General features: G+C 36.6%; 1 protein-coding gene and 1 long non-coding RNA gene across 2 annotated transcripts; both read left to right on the top strand.

The window, feature by feature from the left end:
* The first annotated feature begins 357 nt into the window (after positions 1-357).
* Positions 358-7,486, top strand: LOC133294179 (DNA topoisomerase 2-like). Its single transcript, XM_061492825.1, has 19 exons — positions 358-900; positions 1,462-1,754; positions 1,845-1,911; positions 1,998-2,268; positions 2,358-2,557; positions 3,139-3,348; positions 3,490-3,603; positions 3,711-3,821; positions 3,931-4,095; positions 4,198-4,539; positions 4,646-4,779; positions 4,874-5,222; positions 5,308-5,494; positions 5,587-5,636; positions 5,722-6,177; positions 6,273-6,453; positions 6,542-6,600; positions 6,684-6,762; positions 6,858-7,486. The coding sequence occupies exons 1-19, from the start codon at positions 358-360 to the stop codon at positions 7,484-7,486; spliced, it is 4,440 nt and encodes a 1,479-aa protein (XP_061348809.1).
* Positions 7,487-14,879: 7,393 nt separating this feature from the next.
* Positions 14,880-17,693, top strand: LOC133294176 (uncharacterized). The gene is made up of 3 exons (XR_009749162.1): positions 14,880-15,409; positions 16,328-16,416; positions 17,435-17,693. It is a non-coding gene; the product is annotated as an uncharacterized LOC133294176 (long non-coding RNA).
* Positions 17,694-19,282: the final 1,589 nt, after the last annotated feature.

Raw genomic sequence — 19,282 nt, 5'->3', positions numbered from 1 at the left:
TAACGTTGTTGAAAGGAATAGGCAATATAATTGATCTAATGATGGTGATTGGTAATAACATTGATAGTAAATCATGCATTTGCTTTAATACACAACGCTCTCTTCCTTTCCCGGCTCTTGTCAAACCAAAAAAAATAAAAAAATCACCCACATCCGTTGGATGCCACGAAACCGAATCCCGATCATTCATTCAAATTTCAAACTCCCTCTGAAACCCCTAAATTTCAAATACAAACACTCCACACGACCGTTGGCCCCCATTTCCCAATTTCATCCTCTGAAAACACACACTCACCTTCTTCATCTCTTTAGACACCACCTCTGTGTCTTCTCTCCACAATCGCCATGGACCCCGAAATGACGAAGCGCCCCTTGCAAAACAGCACAGCCGCGAACATCGCCGCGGCGAAAACCATAGAGGAAATGTACCAGAAAAAGACACAACTGGAACACATCTTGCTGCGGCCCGACACCTACGTTGGGTCGATAGAGAAGCACACGCAGACACTGTGGGTGTACGAGAACGATGAAATGGTACACCGTGCCGTCGCCTATGTCCCTGGACTCTACAAGATCTTCGACGAGATCCTTGTGAATGCTGCGGACAACAAGCAGCGTGACCCCTCCATGGACTCCCTGAAAGTCACCATCGATGCAGAACAGAACACCGTTAGTGTGTTCAATAACGGCGACGGCGTGCCGGTGGAGATTCACCAGGAGGAGAAGGTCTATGTCCCTGAATTGATCTTTGGCCACTTGCTCACTAGCAGCAATTATGATGACAATGTCAAGAAGACCACCGGTGGCCGTAACGGCTACGGTGCGAAGCTCACGAATATCTTCTCCACCGAGTTTGTCATTGAGACAGCCGATGGGAGGCGCCAGAAGAAGTATAAACAGGTATTTTTTTGGGGTTGATTATAGATTGATTGATTTACTTTTGGTTCTTAAAGTGTGAATTTGAAGAGGAGCTTCACAAAATGGTAAGTGTTATTGCAATGTGACCCAGAAATTACAAATAGTCTAGTGAAAAGCATCGGGCATTTCTCCTTTTAGAGTGTGAATTATGTTTCTTCTTTATATAAATGTTTCAAATTTGTGTGGTTGATATATGCTCAATTTGTGTTTCCATTTTTTTTGTTTTAAGATTCGGGTTGTTCGTAGCCTTAATTGTTATGCTTAGCTTGTGTGTCCACTGTAGTACCTGGATTTGGCATTCAATGAACGGTTCTAACTACTTTAACTGTTAATCCTGAAGTCTGGTTTCGTTTTACTCGAATTGGAGTAAATTTGTAAATTTAGGATCATGCTAGGGTTTTTATTTTTTGGGTAATGAACTCAACTTGAGGTTTATTTGATTGATGATTCACTTTTTGATGTGGGTAGAAATTTGTATGTCATCTATGGAGTTGATTACGGTAGTTTTTTTATGGGGATTCCTGATTGGTTTGCGGTTGAAAGGTGTTCTCCAACAATATGGGGAAGAAGTCTGAACCGGTGATAACAAAATGCAAAGATAGTGAGAACTGGACCAAGGTGACCTTCAAGCCTGACTTGGAAAAGTTCAAAATGACCTATCTTGAAGAAGACGTTGTTGCTTTGATGAAAAAGCGTGTGCTGGACATGGCCGGGTGCCTTGGAAAGACTGTGAAGGTTGAACTCAATGGGCGCTTGATTCGTATGAAATCATTTCGTGATTATGCTGATCTCTACCTGAAATCAGCTGAGAAATCCAGACCAGTGCCCCTTCCCAGGTTCGTCTCCTTAGATTATAGTTTGAGGAGCCACTTTGTTTTTTTCTTCCCATTATTGCTATGCTAACTTGATTTGTTTATTGTTATTAGGATTCATGCAAAAGTAGGTGATAGGTGGGAGATTTGCGCGAGTCTAAGTGATGGGCAGTTTCAACAGGTAACTAGCGAGCTTCTTAAGCAAAGTAACTAGGATTGATTGTTGTTAGTTTGTTGTCTTACACATCCTTAATTTGTTTTTACCAGGTCAGCTTTGTCAATTCCATTGCTACAATCAAGGGTGGGACTCATGTTGACTATATCACCAATCAGATTACAAGCTTTGTGATGAATAAAGTAAATAAGAAGAAAAAGGATGCCAATGTCAAAGCTCACAATGTGAAGAATCATTTGTGGGTTTTTGTCAATGCTCTTATTGACAACCCTGCTTTTGATTCCCAAACTAAAGAAACTCTCACGACCAGACAGGCTAGTTTTGGTTCTAAATGTGATGTTCCAGAATCAATGCTGAAGGAAGGTTCGTCGTGCTACATCATTTATTGGTTATAAAATAAAAAAAGTAACAAGAACTGCTGTTTTACACTTACATGTTGCAAACCTTTGCAGTTGCCAATTCTGGAATAGTGGACACCCTCTTATCATGGGCAGATTTTAAGCAAAGCAAAGATCTGAAGAAATCTGATGGTACAAAGACTCAGAGAATTCGTGGCATTGTAAAGCTAGAGGATGCAAATGATGCTGGAGGAAGGAACTCTGACAAGTGTACCTTGATATTGACAGAGGGAGATTCTGCTAAGGCCCTTGCTGTAAGTTGTCATCTACACCAATAGAGAAGTATATTTCAATTTGTGGTGTCCATTTTTTACAGTTCTACAACCGTTATACTTAGAGAAAATATCATATACAAAAGATTTTTTTACCATTGACTGGAAAAAAAGTTAAATTAATGATGAATAGGGTTTAAAGAAATGTTGTAACACATCACATTTGAACTCCTTTTTGAGGTAGAAAGCATGTAACGACAGTATTTTGGCTCCTGTATGCTTTTACACTATTACTTCCTAACTAATATTAGCCAGCCCCAGTAGGTAGCTTCATTATTCCAAATGACATTAGCAGGAAATAATGACACATCTAGCCTCGCAAAAATGTTTAAGCTAATAACCGAAATTGTTAATTGAAATCAATCACATGCTCACCATTTAAAAAAAATTTCTACTTTTAAAGAACATATGTTCAAATTTTCTTTAAGTAGAGTTTCAAACTTAAAAACGTAAAGATCTACTTTTTCTTCTTGATACCCTCTGCTACTTTTTACAGTGAATTTTTTTTCAATCTCAAACGAAGTTATGTTCTAGATTTGTGACATAATTTATTCTATATGAAGATGGCTGGACTCTCTGTCGTGGGTCGAGACCATTATGGTGTGTTTCCATTGAGAGGCAAATTGCTCAACGTGCGGGAAGCCAGCAGTAAACAAATAATGGAGAATGAAGAAATTCAGAATATAAAGAAAATTCTTGGATTGCAGCAAAACAAAGAGTACACAGGCGTAAAGTCTTTGAGATACGGTCATTTAATGATTATGGCAGATCAGGTGAGTTGATTAAAGATCATAGTTCAGTCTTGTTTTGACTTTTGTCTTCAGTTTCAACAAAATCTTTTAAGGCACAAGCATGTACTATATTTTTGCTAATCACTGAGATTATAACGGTGCTTAACTTTATGTGTGGTTCAGGATTATGATGGGTCCCACATCAAAGGGCTACTGATAAACTTCATTCATTCGTTCTGGCCATCACTGCTAAAAGTTCCATCTTTCATGGTTGAATTTACCACTCCCATAATAAGGGTTAGTATGGTTAATGTTGTTATTGATAAAGATAACATTGAGCAGTCCATACTATTTTATAGAACTTCCATTTTGGATGTCATATTTTTTCTTGGCTGTCTTTGCAGGCTTTTCATTCAAATGGGACAAAATTATCATTTTATTCCATGCCCGAGTATATATCATGGAGAGAAAGCTTGGGGAATAATGCAAATGGTTGGAAGATAAAGTACTATAAGGTTTGTTGTTGGAAGCATGGAGAGAGTATCTCCAGATTAGGTTTATATTTCATTCTTTTTCTTTCAGTTTTTGCTTTGTACGTGCTTATTTTGTTGCTGGTCTTTCTAGGGTTTGGGTACAAGTACTCCTCAAGAAGGGAGAGAGTACTTTCGAGATCTTGATAAGCACAAGAAAGAATTCTTTTGGGAAAATGAGCTGGATGGAAATGCAATTGAACTGGCGTTCAGTAAGAAAAAAGCCGATGATAGGAAGACCTGGATTCGTAATTTTGAGGTGTGCAGTGTTCCCAATAAGAGAATTTTGTGCATTTCATTGATTGATCCTATTTCTAGGGGGGATCTTCTAATAAAATTCTACCCTTCTCTGTTATTACAGCCTAGCAATTTTCGTGATCATATGGCCAAACATATAAACTACAGGGACTTCGTGAACAAAGAGCTTATATTGTTCTCCAGGGCGGATCTTCAAAGGTCTATTCCCTCAATGGTTGATGGCCTCAAGCCTGGTCAAAGGAAGATTCTTTTTTGCTCATTTAAGAGAAAGTTGTTCAAAGAAATAAAAGTAGGCCAATTTATTGGTTATGTGTCTGAGCATTCTGCTTACCACCATGGTGAGCAAAGTTTATCTACCACAATTATTGGAATGGCACAGGATTTTGTGGGTAGCAACAACATCAATCTTCTTAAACCAAACGGTCAATTTGGTACTCGTAACATGGTGAGATGAGCCTGTTTATGACCTTTGGTACCCTACGTTTGTTAAAATATTCTGCATGTTTCTTTTACCTTAAAATTTGTATTTACTGTGAAATTTGCTTTTCCAGGGAGGTAAAGATCATGCAAGTGCTAGATACATCTATACTGAACTAAATACTATTACTCGATGCCTCTTCCACGAGGATGATGACAAACTTCTTGAATACTTGAATGAGGATGGGAAGTCAATTGAACCAAACTGGTATTTTGCTTTCTTCTGTAAAGATTCTAGAGTTTTAGTAAGGATTAACCATGTACATAGAACATATTCAAATTCCTCTTGCCCGACCACACAGGTACATTCCAATTATACCTTTGGTTCTGGTCAATGGTAGTGAGGGAATTGGGACAGGCTGGAGTTCTTACATTCCCAACTATAATCCAAGGGAAATTATTGCCAATGTTAGGCGATTGTTGAATGGTGAGACAATGATGCCAATGGATCCATGGTATAGAGGATATAAAGGAACCATTGAGAAAAGCGCCAAAGAAGGTGGGTATGTAGTCAATGGTATAATAGTGGAAGGGGATGAGCAAACTTTCCGAATCACAGAGCTGCCTATCCGTAAGTGGACTCAAGATTTTAAGCAGTTCCTTGAATCTTTAACTGAAGGAACACCTAATGTCAAGGATCCTCTAATTGAGGTAACCTTACCTAAATATTTCGTCACCATGTGCACAATAAGTTAACTCGTGTCATTTTTTATATAATTTTTTTTTCTTTATGCAGGATTTCCGGCAAAATGGTGATGACGCAACCGTGGACATAGAAGTAAGGCTGAAGCTGGACAAAATGGCAATGGTCATGCAGGAGGGACTGCTTAAGAAATTTAAATTGACTAGCACAATTAGCACAAACAATATGCATCTTTTTGATGCTGAAGGGAAAATTAAGAAATATGACAATCCGGAACAAAGTATAACCTTCTTCATTCAATACGTGGAGTTGTTTTGAATAATATCATATAGTACTTTTCACACTCACAGTTTTATGTCATTTCTGATGCAGTTCTCGAAGAGTTCTTTCCCCTCCGGCTGCAGTATTATGAGAGAAGAAAGGTGAGTTATTGTGGCAATGGGAAATAGGTCTTTATATTCCGCACCTGTTACTAGGAACTGAAATGCAATTTTGTTATGCATACAGAAACTTATACTGGACAATCTTGAACGACTTTTGTTGGTGTTGGACAATAAAGTTAGGTTTATATTAGGGGTTGTGAATGGAGAAATTATTGTCAGCAACAGGAAGAAAGCGGATTTGTTGATGGAGCTGCAGCAGAAAGGTTTCACTCCTATGCCGAGGAAAGGTAAATTTGTAGAACCTCAAGTTGCTGGGGCAACTGATGACAATTCAGAGGAACAGGAAGACGACAACGCTAGAGAGCAGGAAACTGGCTCTGAGCCTGTCATTGTTGAAGGAGCAAGAAGAGGTGACTATGAATATCTGTTATCCATGTCTATTGGAACATTGACCATCGAAAGTGTTCAGAAGCTGCTAGCTGAAAAGGATGAAAAGGAAAAGGAGTTTGAGATTTTGAAGGCAACTCCATCGAAGTCTATGTGGATTAAGGATCTAGATGAGCTTGAGAAGAAACTTGATGTAGGAGACTATTACTTAATCTCATAATCTTCAATTATATCTGAGGAATTAACATATTTATATCTTAAATTGTTATTATCTTTTGCTTATTCCAGGAACTAGATAGCAAAGAGGCAGAGGAGGAACAAAAGAGATCTAGTCAAGCAAGTAAAAATACATCCAATCGCGGTGTTTCAAAAGTTCCTAGGAAAGCAGCCAAGAAGCCGCCACAACCACGAAAGAATACTAAGGCCAAAAATGTTGATCCGGAGGATGATAATTCTTCAATGAATATTGGTAAGCCTGAATTGTTATGATATGATTCATAATTATTATGTGTAATATTTTGAATTTTGGTATGAATTTTCTCTACTTGCATCCCCAGAGAATGATGCTGAAGTCACTAAACCAAAAGGCAGAGCAAGTTCTAAGAATACTGAAAAGGTATGCCAATTGCCCAAGTTCCTGTATTGCATGTTTTCTTCAAATTATGTTGAGCACTTACTCTGTCACATGCCTATTATCAGGTTGCTGATGATGAAATTCTATCTCTTCAAGAACGCCTAGCTGCATATAACTTCGGAGCATCTAGTGATCTATCGGCAGGTAAATGTTTTTGGGCTACAGTAGATAAATGGATTCTGAATCTTCCAATTCCATTTATAATACGACATGCTAGTACTCAATATTTGTTTCCACAGCCATGGAAACTGAAGAGCCATCTGTGCCTGCTGGGAAAAAAGAGTATAGCAGAAGGGGTGGTGCAAACAAGAAGTCCTCAAGTACCATAGTGTTGGATTCATCCGATAGTGATAGAAATGTTGATGATGACGAGGAGGACGAAGACTTCGAACTACTGCAGCAGGCTGCCCCAGAAGCAGGGAAAAAGAAGGGAGGGAGAAAGCCTGCTGCTCAAAATGCCAAGAAGCCACCTGCAGCCACCAGGAAGAGAAACGTAGGCAACAAGCAATCTCAGGCATTATTGGGTCAAAAGTTTATAACTGATATGTTGCAGCCAGCTGAAAGTACAGGGATATCACCAGAGAAGAAAGTGAGGAAGATGAGGGAGTCTCCGTTTAACAAGAAAAGTAGTTCTGTGCTTGGCAGGGTTACTGAGAAAAATGAAACTGCAAGTGAGGACTTGTCGGGTTCTGCTTCTAACTCTCCCCCTAGCTCAGAGGTGGTTGAGATTGCTCCAGCAGCAGCAAGAGCTAGACCTCAGAGGGCCAATCGTAGGCAAGCAAGATATATAGTGAGTGAATCCGAGAGTGACGATGAGTCTGATGATGATGCTTCGGATTTTTCTGATTTTGACCAAGATGAAGACTAGCCTAGTCCTTAGTGTATATAGGTGAAACATGATGAGTTGCATTAATATATGCTTTGAACAAATGTGATGTGTGTCTCGTGGTTTTTTACTTCCAAATTTGATGATTCTGAACTTGTGAGCACTTAATGTGATTGTATGGTTTCTGAAAAATTTATTATCACGATGATTTATGAATCAATCAAATTTATGAAATTTTAATTTTTTTTGGCTCCAAAATGCAATGTCAAAACTGCATTTTTATTTTTTATTTTTTAGTTTCTTAGGGGAAAGAATCATGGTAGACTAATTCTGTTTGGATTTTTTTATTTTTAGCTTTTCTTCTTAAAAGTAGAAGTTAGGCCAATTTTTTTTAAGAAAACTTACTTTTTTTTATAATAAAAAAAAAAGTCTAAAACCAAAATCTTGTAGGAGGAGTTTTTTTTAATACTTTTATGAGTTTTTCTTAAATTGTGTGTATTTTTTGAAATAAAAAGATATATATATATAGAGAGAGAGATTTTTCTTGAAATATATGTTTTTAAGTAACTTTTAAATTAAAATTTTTATATAATTATTAAACAACTTTTAATTTTTTTAAACTCTTATTTTAGTTTTAACTTAATTTAGCTTCTAGCTTAAAACAAAGAATCCAAACGTATTCTAATAATTCTATGCATGCAATGCATGACTAAAACAAAGAATCCAAACGTATTCTAACAGAATCATGGTAGACTAATTCTGTTTGGATTTTTTTATTTTTAGCTTTTCTTCTTAAAAGTAGAAGTTAGGCCAATTTTTTTTAAGAAAACTTACTTTTTTTTATAATAAAGAAAAAAGTCTAAAACCAAAATCTCGTAGGAGGAGTTTTTTTAATACTTTTATGAGTTTTTCTTAAATTGTGTGTATTTTTTGAAATATATATATATATATATATATATATATATATATATATATATATATAGAGAGAGAGAGAGAGAGAGAGAGAGATTTTTCTTGAAATATATGCTTTTAAGTAACCTTTTAAATTAAAATTTTTATATAATATTAAACAACTTTTAATTTTTTTAAACTCTTATTTTAGTTTTAACTTAATTTAACTTCTAGCTTAAAACAAAGAATCCAAACGTATTCTAATAATTCTATGCATGCAATGCATGACTAAATATGATATATTATGTTATGTTAAGTGAATCCAAATAAATAATATTACTTGAAAGATTCATTTTCTGTGCAATCACGTACACTCGATTTCAATATATATAAAGATAAGTTATATTTATAATTATTTTTACCTTACAACCTTCAAAATCAAATGAATGGCTCTAATTTGATACCATTTTATAATCGTTGATTTGATTTTATTCTAATAATAATAAATTATATAAGAGTTTGTAAAGAAAAAACAAGTATAAGTTTAATCTCATATATATATATTATATATAGGGCTTATCTAGTCTCATGTTGCATGAGAGAAGAAATTTTATGTTGTAGATACATAGTGGTGGGGTCCACTATCTAAAAAATAAAAAAGAAAGAAAAGAAAAATGTTGCACGGTTATCGAAGGGTGTGTAGGAAGAAAACTTACCTCATGTGACATGAGAATAATTTTTCCCATATATATATATATATATATATATATATATATATATATGTAAAATCATTTCTGCAGCCGCTATACGTACAACAACTAGGGGTGTAAATGGACTAGGCCGTCCTACAGGGGCCTATGGCCTAGCCTATATTAGGCCAGACTTGGCCTATTATAAATAGTAAAATAGAACAGGCCTAGTCTTTTAAAGAAACCTATTTAGAAAACAGGTCATAGGCTTTTTTGTACATGTCGGGCTTATAAGCCTACAGGCCGGCCTATATCATATTATTTATTTAAAATATAATAAATGAAATTATTATTTTAATAATTTTGAATAATAAAATAATATTATTTTAGTTATTCTTTTAATTGTTGAATGTTTAATAGGCTTAAACAGGCTAACAGACCTAGGTCAAGGCTTTTATTTTTTAAATATAGGTCAGGCCAGACTTGAAATTTGTGGCCTACACAGACTAATAGGCCAGGCCATACGCAAAGTTTTTTATTTTTACTTTCACAGGCCTGACCTATTTAAGCCAAAGCCTAACCTAGCCTATTTACACCCCTAACAACAACGACAAGTGTGTAGGGTTATAATTCTCCATATTTAATACTTTCATTCTTCGTATGGTTATGATTCCCCGCATTTAATGTTTTCAAGTATATATATGGCAAATATTTGATTGCTGCACGTACAGCAACTGCAGAAATGTAAACCCCATATACATATATATATATATATATATATATATATATATATATGGGATAGGATCCTTTGACATCAGTGTCAAATTTAAAGTTCGACACCTCGTTTGAGAGCCGTTAGATAAAAAAAGATCAATGGAGTCACATGCTTACAAATCAGAATCGTTGATCTTTTCTGATCTGACAGCTCTCAGATGAGGTGTTAAACTTAAAATTTGACAATGGTGTCAAATGATCTTACTTCTATATATATATATATATATATATGGGAAAAAGTTTCCGATGTTACTTTAGATAACTTTATCTAATGTTCATCGAAACGACGTCGTTTTGGGGTTGAAAAATTAAAAAATTAGAGTATAATGACCCTCACATTTATTATGGATTTAATATTGAAGGATAATTACAAAGAAAAAGAAATAAAGTCACTTTTGGTGAAAAATGAGTTTAAATGACAGTTAAGAGGTAAAAAATGCGGATAAATAAAGTTATCTAAAAGTGAAAGTAAAAATAGAAACGTGACTAGAAAAATATTCTAGTCTATTGGTTAAAGTTTGGTAATGAATGGAGGTGTGTAGATAGATGAGCTTATACCCGCTAGTATAATGAATTTATATAAGTGACTCAAGGGAGTCACTGTTCCCTTCTCTTTACGGACGCGAGACAGAGAGAACGAAGGAAAGAAAATGAAAATGGAGATTTTGATTAAAATTCTTCCAAAATTCATAACTTGAGCTAGAGACCTCCAAATCACTCCGTTCCAAAGCCAAACCTGTGAGAAATTTCGAGAGGAATCTATTGGTACCAGTATTTCTGAGTGGGGTTCACTGTAGAGAGAGATCTTCTCCCCCAAAGAATTCGAATTTCATGGAAAATATGGGTTTTGATGGAGCTTGAAGCCATGGGAGCTTGAAGCAAGCTTCTCCCTTCATTCTAGGTAAGTTCATGTTAAGAAATCTTTGTTTTCTTTGAGTTTTGAGAAATATTGAATATAGGTTTTCATTTAAAAAAATTTGGATTGATTGAGCATGTTAGAGCTTAATTCAGGTTTAGCTCATGTTGAGAAAAGTGTTTAGATGAGAATTTTAACGGTGAAAATGTATTTTGGAAAAGATGTATTGTTGTATAGTGTTCATATTCGATACATGTACATTTATGTATTCAGGCATGATGATATGACTATGTAGTATTCAGTTATGTTATGTATTGGATTGCATGCTATTAGATTTGTGGCACGGAGCCAAGTTCAGCATGCGCCCATAGATGGGTATCTGAGTATATTTGCATGACTGGTACTTCTAGAAATATATATTGTTTAAACTGTCTATCAGGAACTCTTGAGTGTGGGATTGAAAAATCCCCAGTTGTCCGATTTACAGAGGTTACTCTGTCCGATTTTCGTCTCCGTAAAATAAGAATTAAATTAGAAGAAGTATGCAATGTGATATGTCATGTGAAAAAGGATTAAAGAAAAAGAAAAAGTTAGTTCGTATTTTCGTAAGTTAAGTCTTCCGCTGTTTCTGTTTGTATCATATGTATGTTAATTGAACCGGCTCGAGACGGGGATGTTACATTTATGGTATTAGAGCAGTTGCTCTAGGGAGTTACATGATATATAGCATAATATATTTGAAGTTGGAAGTTCTTGAGTGTTTTCTTGCAGTGCTGTATAATGCATGTGTGATCACTGAGTGTGAGCGTAGCTAACTCATTCCTTAGTGTAATATATGCAGAGATATGGTTCCTCCAAGGAGAACTCGTAGAACATTTAATAATCATGATCCACCACCGGATCATGTTGTAGCGATTTTGGCTGCACTACAGCAGACTTGGACTGCAACTAGGCAGAAAGAGCTTGAATTAATAATGAAGCATTTGATTTGACTGTGATAAGGATGAAATTTCGAATTTTCGTCAGAGAAGGAAATTGAATTTACAATCGACTTGTTACCTGGCGTGGGGCCTATCTCTCTTGCCCCATACCGGATGTCACCTCTGGAATTATCTGAATTGAAGAAGCAGATCGAAGACTTGTCTAGTAAGAATTTTATCAGACAGAGTGTATCTTCGTGGAGAGTCCCGGTGATCTTTGTTAAGAAGAAGGACGAGTCTATAAGATTGTGTACAGATTACCGGCAGTGGAACAAGGTTACTGTCAAGAATAAGTATCCTTTGCCGCGTATAGACGATTTGTTGGATCAGTTGCGTGGTGCGACTATATTTTCTAAGATTGATCTTCGGTCCGGGTATCATCAAATCCGGATAAAGTCGGATGATGTTCCGAAGACAGCTTTCAGGTCCTGATATGGGCACTACGAGTACCTGGTTATTCCTTTTGGGCTTACGAATGCACCAGCCGTTTTTATGAGTTATATGAATCGGATCTTTAAAGCCTATCTGGATCAATTTGTGGTTGTCTTTATTGATGACATACTGATATATTCAAGGTGCAAAGAAGAGCATTCTGAGCATTTAAAGATTGTTTTGCAGATTCTGAAAGAGCATCAGTTGTATGCTAAACCGTTAAAGTGTGATTTCTGGCTTTCTGAGATACAATTTCTGGGCTATGTCATTTCATCTGAAGGAGTGGCAATGGAACCGAGTAAGATTGAAGCAGTGTTAGATTGGGAGCGTCCTAAAAATATTACAGAAATCAGGAGTTTTCTTGGTTTGACTGGGTATTACAGGTGTTTTATTGAGGGATTCTCACGGATGGTACTACCTTTGACACGGTTAACCCGTAAGGGGAACCCATTTGTGTGGACCCAAGAATGTGAAGTGAGTTTTCAGGAGTTAAAAAGGAAGTTGACTACAGCTCCGGTATTGATATTGCCGGATCCTACCAGTAAATTTGTGGTGTATTGTGATGCTTCTAAGTTTGGGTTAGGCTGTGTTTTAATGCAGTTTCGTCAGGTGGTTGCTTATGCTTCTCGGCAGTTAAAGCCGCATGAGAAGAACTATCCGACACACGATCTTGAGTTGGCAGCCGTAGTGTTCGCATTGAGAATCTGGCGACACTTTCTATACGGGGGCCGATTTCATTGTCTACAATGACCACAAAAGTTTGAAGTATCTGTTTGATCAGAAAGAGCTGAATATGAGGCAACGCCGATGGGTGGAATTCCTGAAGGATTATGATTTTGAATTGCAATATCACCCCGGTAAGGCTAATGTAGTAGCAGATGCTTTAAGCAGAAAGACGCTTGGTATGGCCAATTTGATGATTTCTGAGTATAATTTGATTGAGAAATTCAGGGATCTCTGCATTCCTGTGAATACCGAGGATAGTCTGCATTTATTGACTACTACGGTAGTCCAGAACTCATTAGTTGAGCGGATCAAAGAAGCTCAATTGCTTGATGAAGAGATTCAGTCCATGAAAGAACAGGACTTTGTGTCCACTGATAGGTTCGGTCTTAAATTTTACAAAGATCGGATCATTGTTCCGAAGGGTCAAATGGTAGATGAGGTATTGGCTGAGGGCCATATGGGTAAGTACATTATCCATCCTATTGCTACCAAGATGTATCAGGCCATGAAACCAAAATTTCTGGTGGTCTGGTATGAAGAAAGATATTGTTTAGTTTATGAATAAGTGTTTGATATGTTGTATATGTGCATTCATTCACGTTCATATAAATATTATATGATTTTTGATGTAATGATGATATATGTTATGAGAATCCTTGTCAGTGACCTTGGTATGTTGACTGCCTATGGCTTTGACCCTGGGAGTTATTTTCATACTACAGTTTGTGTTGATTGCCTATGGCTTGACCCTGGGAGTCACACTAGACATGTGAGACATGTCAGTTAGCTATTCTTGGGGAGAGCCCTTGAATAGTTAACCAGAGTATTAGTTATGATGTGATGCTTTGCATTTAGCATGTATCAAGGATATTCCTTGTGTAATTCATAGAGTGCAGTTTCCCTGGTCATTAAAATTTGTAAATTGTATTATCAGTGTAAGGACTGGTGTACAATGAAATTGTAAATTGTATTATCAGTGCAAGGACTGATGTACAATAAATTGTAAATTATATTATCAGTAGAAAGACTGATACATTGATGTTTTAGTGGAATTATATTTTCAGTAAGAAGATGGATGTAATAAGTAAGTCCATTATATGCTAAACAAGTCATGTTTAGACCAAAAATGATAAGTTTAGAAATTTTACGATTTTGCGTGCAAACAGTGCACAATTTGTAATTCACAGGGCACTTCGTTAAAAACAGTGCAGAAACCCAACTGTGAATTGTTATTACTGTTCCTTAGGGAATAAAAGTGAACTTAAATGAGCTCAGAGAAATAAAATGACGAATATAAATTTGAGAATGAGAAGCCCTATGGATTACTGCAGCCCTTGAATATTCTGGAATAGAAGTGGGTTAGTATTTCTATGGATTTTGTAGTAGCATTGCCGAGAACTTAGGCTGGTTTTGATTTTATGTGAGTTATGGTAGGCAGATTGATTAAGTATGCATATTTCATTCCAGTCAAGATGAGTTGCTCTATTGAGCAGTTGGCTCGATTATATGTAAAAGAGATTGAGAAACATAAACCCTTTGAATTTTATGAAGGGAATCATGTGTTTATTAGTTTGTCTCCGACTACAGGTTTAGGCGTGCTCTAGGTGTGAGGAAGTTAAGTCCTAGGTTCATAAGGCCCCACCAGATAATAAAGAGGGTCGGACCTGCGGCGTATCAGCTTGCCTTACCTCCACATTTGTCTAATTTGCATGATGTTTTTCGCATCAGTCAACTTTGTAGAGATGTATCTGATGTGTCCCACATTGTTCAACACGACGATAATGAGGTAAAGTAAGATTTGAAGTTTGTTGTGGGACCACTGAAAGTTCTGGTTCGCGATGAGAAAGTATTGAGGAACATGGTTATTCTTATGGTTAAGATACAATGGGTTAAGATACAATGGGAAAGTTTGACTTCTGAGGATGCTACTTGAGAGCGAGAGAATGATATTCTCCAGCGTTATCCTGAGTTTGACGTCAGGTATGTGTTATGTTATATGTGTGATTTTGGGGGCAAAATCCTTAAAAGGTGGGGTGAATATAATGACCCTCACATTTATTATGGATTTAATATTGAAGGATAATTACAAAGAAAAAGAAATAAAGTCACTTTTGGTGAAAAATGAGTTAAAATGACAGTTAAGAGGTAAAAAATGCGGATAAATAAAGTTATCTAAAAGTGAAAGTAAAAATAGAAACGTGACTAGAAAAATATTCTAGTCTATTGGTTAAAGTTTGGTAATGAATGGAGGTGTGTAGATAGATGAGCTTATACCCGCTAGTATAATGAATTTATATAAGTGACTCAAGGGAGTCACTGTTCCCTTCTCTTTACGGACGCGAGACAGAGAGAACGAAGGAAAGAAAATGAAAATGGAGATTTTGATTAAAATTCTTCCAAAATTCATAACTTGAGCTAGAGACCTCCAAATCACTCCGTTCCAAAGCCAAACCTGTGAGAAATTTCGAGAGGAATCTATTGGTACCAGTATTTCTGAGTGGGGTTCACTGTAGAGAGAGATCTTCTCCCCCAAAGAATTCGAATTTCATGGAAAATATGGGTTTTGATGGAGCTTGAAGCCATGGGAGCTTGAAGCAAGCTTCTCCCTTCATTCTAGGTAAGTTCATGTTAAGAAATCTTTGTTTTCTTTGAGTTTTGAGAAAGATTGAATATAGGTTTTCATTTTAAAAATTTGGATTGATTGAGCATGTTAGAGCTTAATTCAGGTTTAGCTCATGTTGAGAAAAGTGTTTAGATGAGAATTTTAACGGTGAAAATGTATTTTGGAAAATTAAAAATACCGTATTTTTGAATAGTGTCGTATACGTGAATAGTAACGCATACATGAATAGTATTGTAGAGATGAACAGTGTCGTATATATCAATTAACGAATCTTGGATTAGAGGTGTGTGATAAGCTTGAATTTGATGGAGTAAAGCATTGAAATCATGAAGTTGGCATGATTTCCTTTATGTGCCTCTTAGCCATTTTCAAAGGAAGTATGTGCTATGAGTTACTGTTTTACAAAGCGAGCATACTTTTATGCGTGGAATGATATTCTAAGGTGTATGGACCTTCGCTTTGGTGAAATAAAAAAGAAAATAAGGTAGCTCCTTTGTATGGCCTTAAAATGAGTTTTGGCCATTTTCAAATGAGGTATATGTTCGGAGATATTGTTTCGCAAAGTGAGGATACTTATATGCGTAAAATAATTTATATAGGTGGCTAAGCTTGGGTTTAGGCACTAGACAAAGAGAAATCTTATAGCTCCTTTGTAATGGGCATTCGGCCTTAAATTGGGAAAAATAGGCTTTTAGGTGCTAAGAGGAGTAATGAGTGTTCTAAAGGCCTTTTGGGACTATCCTAAGACTAAGTGAATATATGGAATTTTGTGGGGATTTGTTGAACAAAGAACCACCCACTCATGACTTAATATGATTAAGTAAAAAGAAAATAAACAATAAAGTGTGTGTCTTGTATATTTACATGGCATTATATCATTTTATTGAGTTTTATGTTGAATTCCTTCTCTAGGTGTACCTAGGGACTGTGAACGTTTGGATTCTCGTGGAGTATGATAAGTAGCTTGTTCTTCAAGTAAGCAGATTGTAAAGCTCAAAGAGGTAAGCTCTATGTTTATGGGGTTCGCTCCTACTTTGTGTTCCGCCATAGTGTACGGACTGTGGTCAGGTTGTATGATATGTATGAGATACATGATATAGATGCATTCATATAGAGCTATATGATAATATGATATGTTTTGTTTTGATGTATTTACTTTGATATGTGTTAATATGATATGTTTTTTTATGATATGACTTCTGTAATATGATTTCTGTAACAATATCTGGCCATTGATTGTATAGTACCCGGATGTTCGCTTTGGGGTCCTCCCTCGGGACTGATGGTGTACGCCTCTGATATGTTCTGGTTCCGCTTTGGGGTCCTCCCTCGGGAACACGTGCGTTGATTTCCGCTTGGGGTCCTCCCTTGGGAATGACTGCGTACGCCTCTGATATGTTCTGGTTCCGCTTTGGGGTCCTCCCTCGGGAACACGTGCGTTGATTTCCGCTTGGGGTCCTCCCTTGGGAATGACTGCGTACGCCTCTGATATGTTCTGGTTCCGCTTGGGGTCCTCCCTTGGGAACACGTGCGTTGATTTCCGCTTGGGGTCCTTCCTTGGGAATATCCGCGTACGTTTCTGATAAGATATGTGTATATGTTTTGTTTAGTTATGATATTTGATTTTATGACATGTTTTATGGGATATGAATGATGATTTTGTAAATGATATTTGTTACGTACGTTGATTTCCGCTTGGGGTCATCCCTTGGGAACGATTGCGTACATCTTTGATATAACACGTTTTGTTCTGATGTGAGTATTGTGATGATTTTTGTAAAAGATATTTGTTACGTGTGTTGATTTTCGCTTGGGGTCATCCCTTGGGAATGACCGCGTTTGTCTTTGATAAGATATGTATATATGCTTTGTTCAGTTATGATAATTGCTTATATGATGTTTTGTATATTATGTATCTGACTGTCATGCAGGAAGTGAGCCCAGGGTATGGAGGGTTTTCCATAAACCTGGAGTTTACTAGAGATTCGTCTCTAACCCCGTTTGGGGATATGATTTCAGGAACACAGTTAATTGAAGAGCCTCATGGGACAAGGACACTAACCGTGGCTAGAGGTACTAGTATGAGGATGTGGAGTTCTGGGTGGTCGGATGCTACTATTTGTTTTAGACGTATTTTTGGAAAAGATGTATTGTTGCATAGTGTTCATATTCGATACATGTACATTTATGTATTCAGGCATGATGATATGACTATGTAGTATTCAGTTATGTTATGTATTGGATTGCATGCTATTAGATTTGTGGCACAGAGCCAAGTTCAGCATGCGCCCATAGATGGGTATCTGAGTATGTTTGCATGACTGGTACTTCTGGAAATATATATTGTTTAAACTGTCTATCAGGAACTCTTGAGTGTGGGATTGGAAAATCCCCAGTTGTCCGATTTACAGAGGTTACTCTGTCCGATTTTCGTCTCCGTAAAATAAGAATTAAATTAGAAGAAGTATGCAATGTGATATGTCTTGTGAAAAAGGATTAAAGAAAAAGAAAAAGTTAGTTCGTATTTTCGTAAGTAAGTCTTCCGCTGTTTCTGTTTGTATCATATGTATGTTAATTGAACCGGCTCGAGACGGGGATGTTACACATTGTCTAGTAATTTGAGTCTTTAATTTCTTCTGTATAACACAAGAGGAGGAATTAAAAGTGAGAGAATAGGTACTATTATTTGTTAGTCTTGATATAGAAATCAAGTTAATGTTGAATTCTGGAACAAAAAACACATTTGTTAGAACAAGTAATGGGGAAAGATGTACAGTTCCAGAAATATTGGTTATAATACTTGAACCATTGGGCAAAGTTATAGAAATTGACTCAATTTTTCGAATGGAGGATAGCTGTGATAAATCGAAGGTGATGTGGTCTGTTGCACCAGTGTCAAGTATCCATTTGGAATTATCATTACCTGGAGAATTATTGAATTCAGAATTGCAAGTATGAACAACATTGACTACATGTGTTAATGGTCCATCTTGAGTTGTATCAGTAATTGACTTTTTCTGCAGCATGTTGAGGATCTGTTGGTATTGACCATGAATCATATCCATAGAAGGAAATTTCTCTGTTTGAATGGATCCTTGAACTGCATTGACTGAGGAACCATTATGAACATATGGAGTTGGATATCGTTTATATCCTGGTGGGAATCCGTGGAGGATGTAGCAAGTTTCAACAGTGTGGTTCGTCTTGTGGCAATGTGTACAAATCTTGTTTGGTGAGTTCCTTCCATAAGATCCACGTCCTCTTCCTCTTCCATAAGATCCACGGCTAACATTAGAATTTCCTCGCCTATAATTGTTCTGATCTCCCATTGCTGCAAAAAACTTGTGAATTGGGAGCATTAATCTGATGATCCTCAGATGTAAACTGACGTTCTTATTGTGAAACAAGTGAAAAAGCTTTCACCACATTTGGTAATGGCTCCATGAGCATAATTTGAGATCGGACTTGAGCAAATTTCTCATTCAATCCTCTCAAAAATCGTATAGTCTGATCCTGATCTCGGGAATTCCTCATTTGAAGTATGGCTCCGCAAACACATGGGACAGAAGGAGAAGGAAGTGGCTTTAAACTTTCCAACTCATCCCACATGGTCTTTAGATGTGTGAAGTACTCAGTCACGTTCTTGTCCCCTTGATTCAATCTATGCAAGTCTTCTTGAAGGTCAGCTATGCGAAAGACATCCGATTGTGAAAATCTATTATGTAAATCATGCCAAACATCTGAAGCTCTTTCAATCCACAGAATTGATTGAGCTATCGTTTCTGAAATCGATCTTTGTATCCATCCAGTGACAATAGTATTGCAGCGTTCCCAAGCCTGGTATTCTGGTGGAACAATGGTTCCACT

This window comes from Gastrolobium bilobum, unplaced genomic scaffold, assembly GCF_033153095.1.
Source record: "Gastrolobium bilobum isolate Gb01-03AN ecotype WA unplaced genomic scaffold, APGP_CSIRO_Gbil_v1 utg30012, whole genome shotgun sequence".
Classification (NCBI taxonomy): domain Eukaryota; kingdom Viridiplantae; phylum Streptophyta; class Magnoliopsida; order Fabales; family Fabaceae; genus Gastrolobium; species Gastrolobium bilobum.
This window is presented reverse-complemented; position numbering and strand designations above follow the sequence as displayed.

Bases quoted from the DNA above. Each gene is read 5' to 3' on its own strand.
- LOC133294179 (XM_061492825.1), top strand. From the start codon at position 358: ATGACGAAGCGCCCCTTGCAAAACAGCACAGCCGCGAACATCGCCGCG. The intron at 5,495-5,586 runs GTATAACCTTCT...TTTCTGATGCAG, and splicing joins ATATGACAATCCGGAACAAA to TTCTCGAAGAGTTCTTTCCC. The intron at 6,763-6,857 runs GTAAATGTTTTT...TTGTTTCCACAG, and splicing joins ATCTAGTGATCTATCGGCAG to CCATGGAAACTGAAGAGCCA.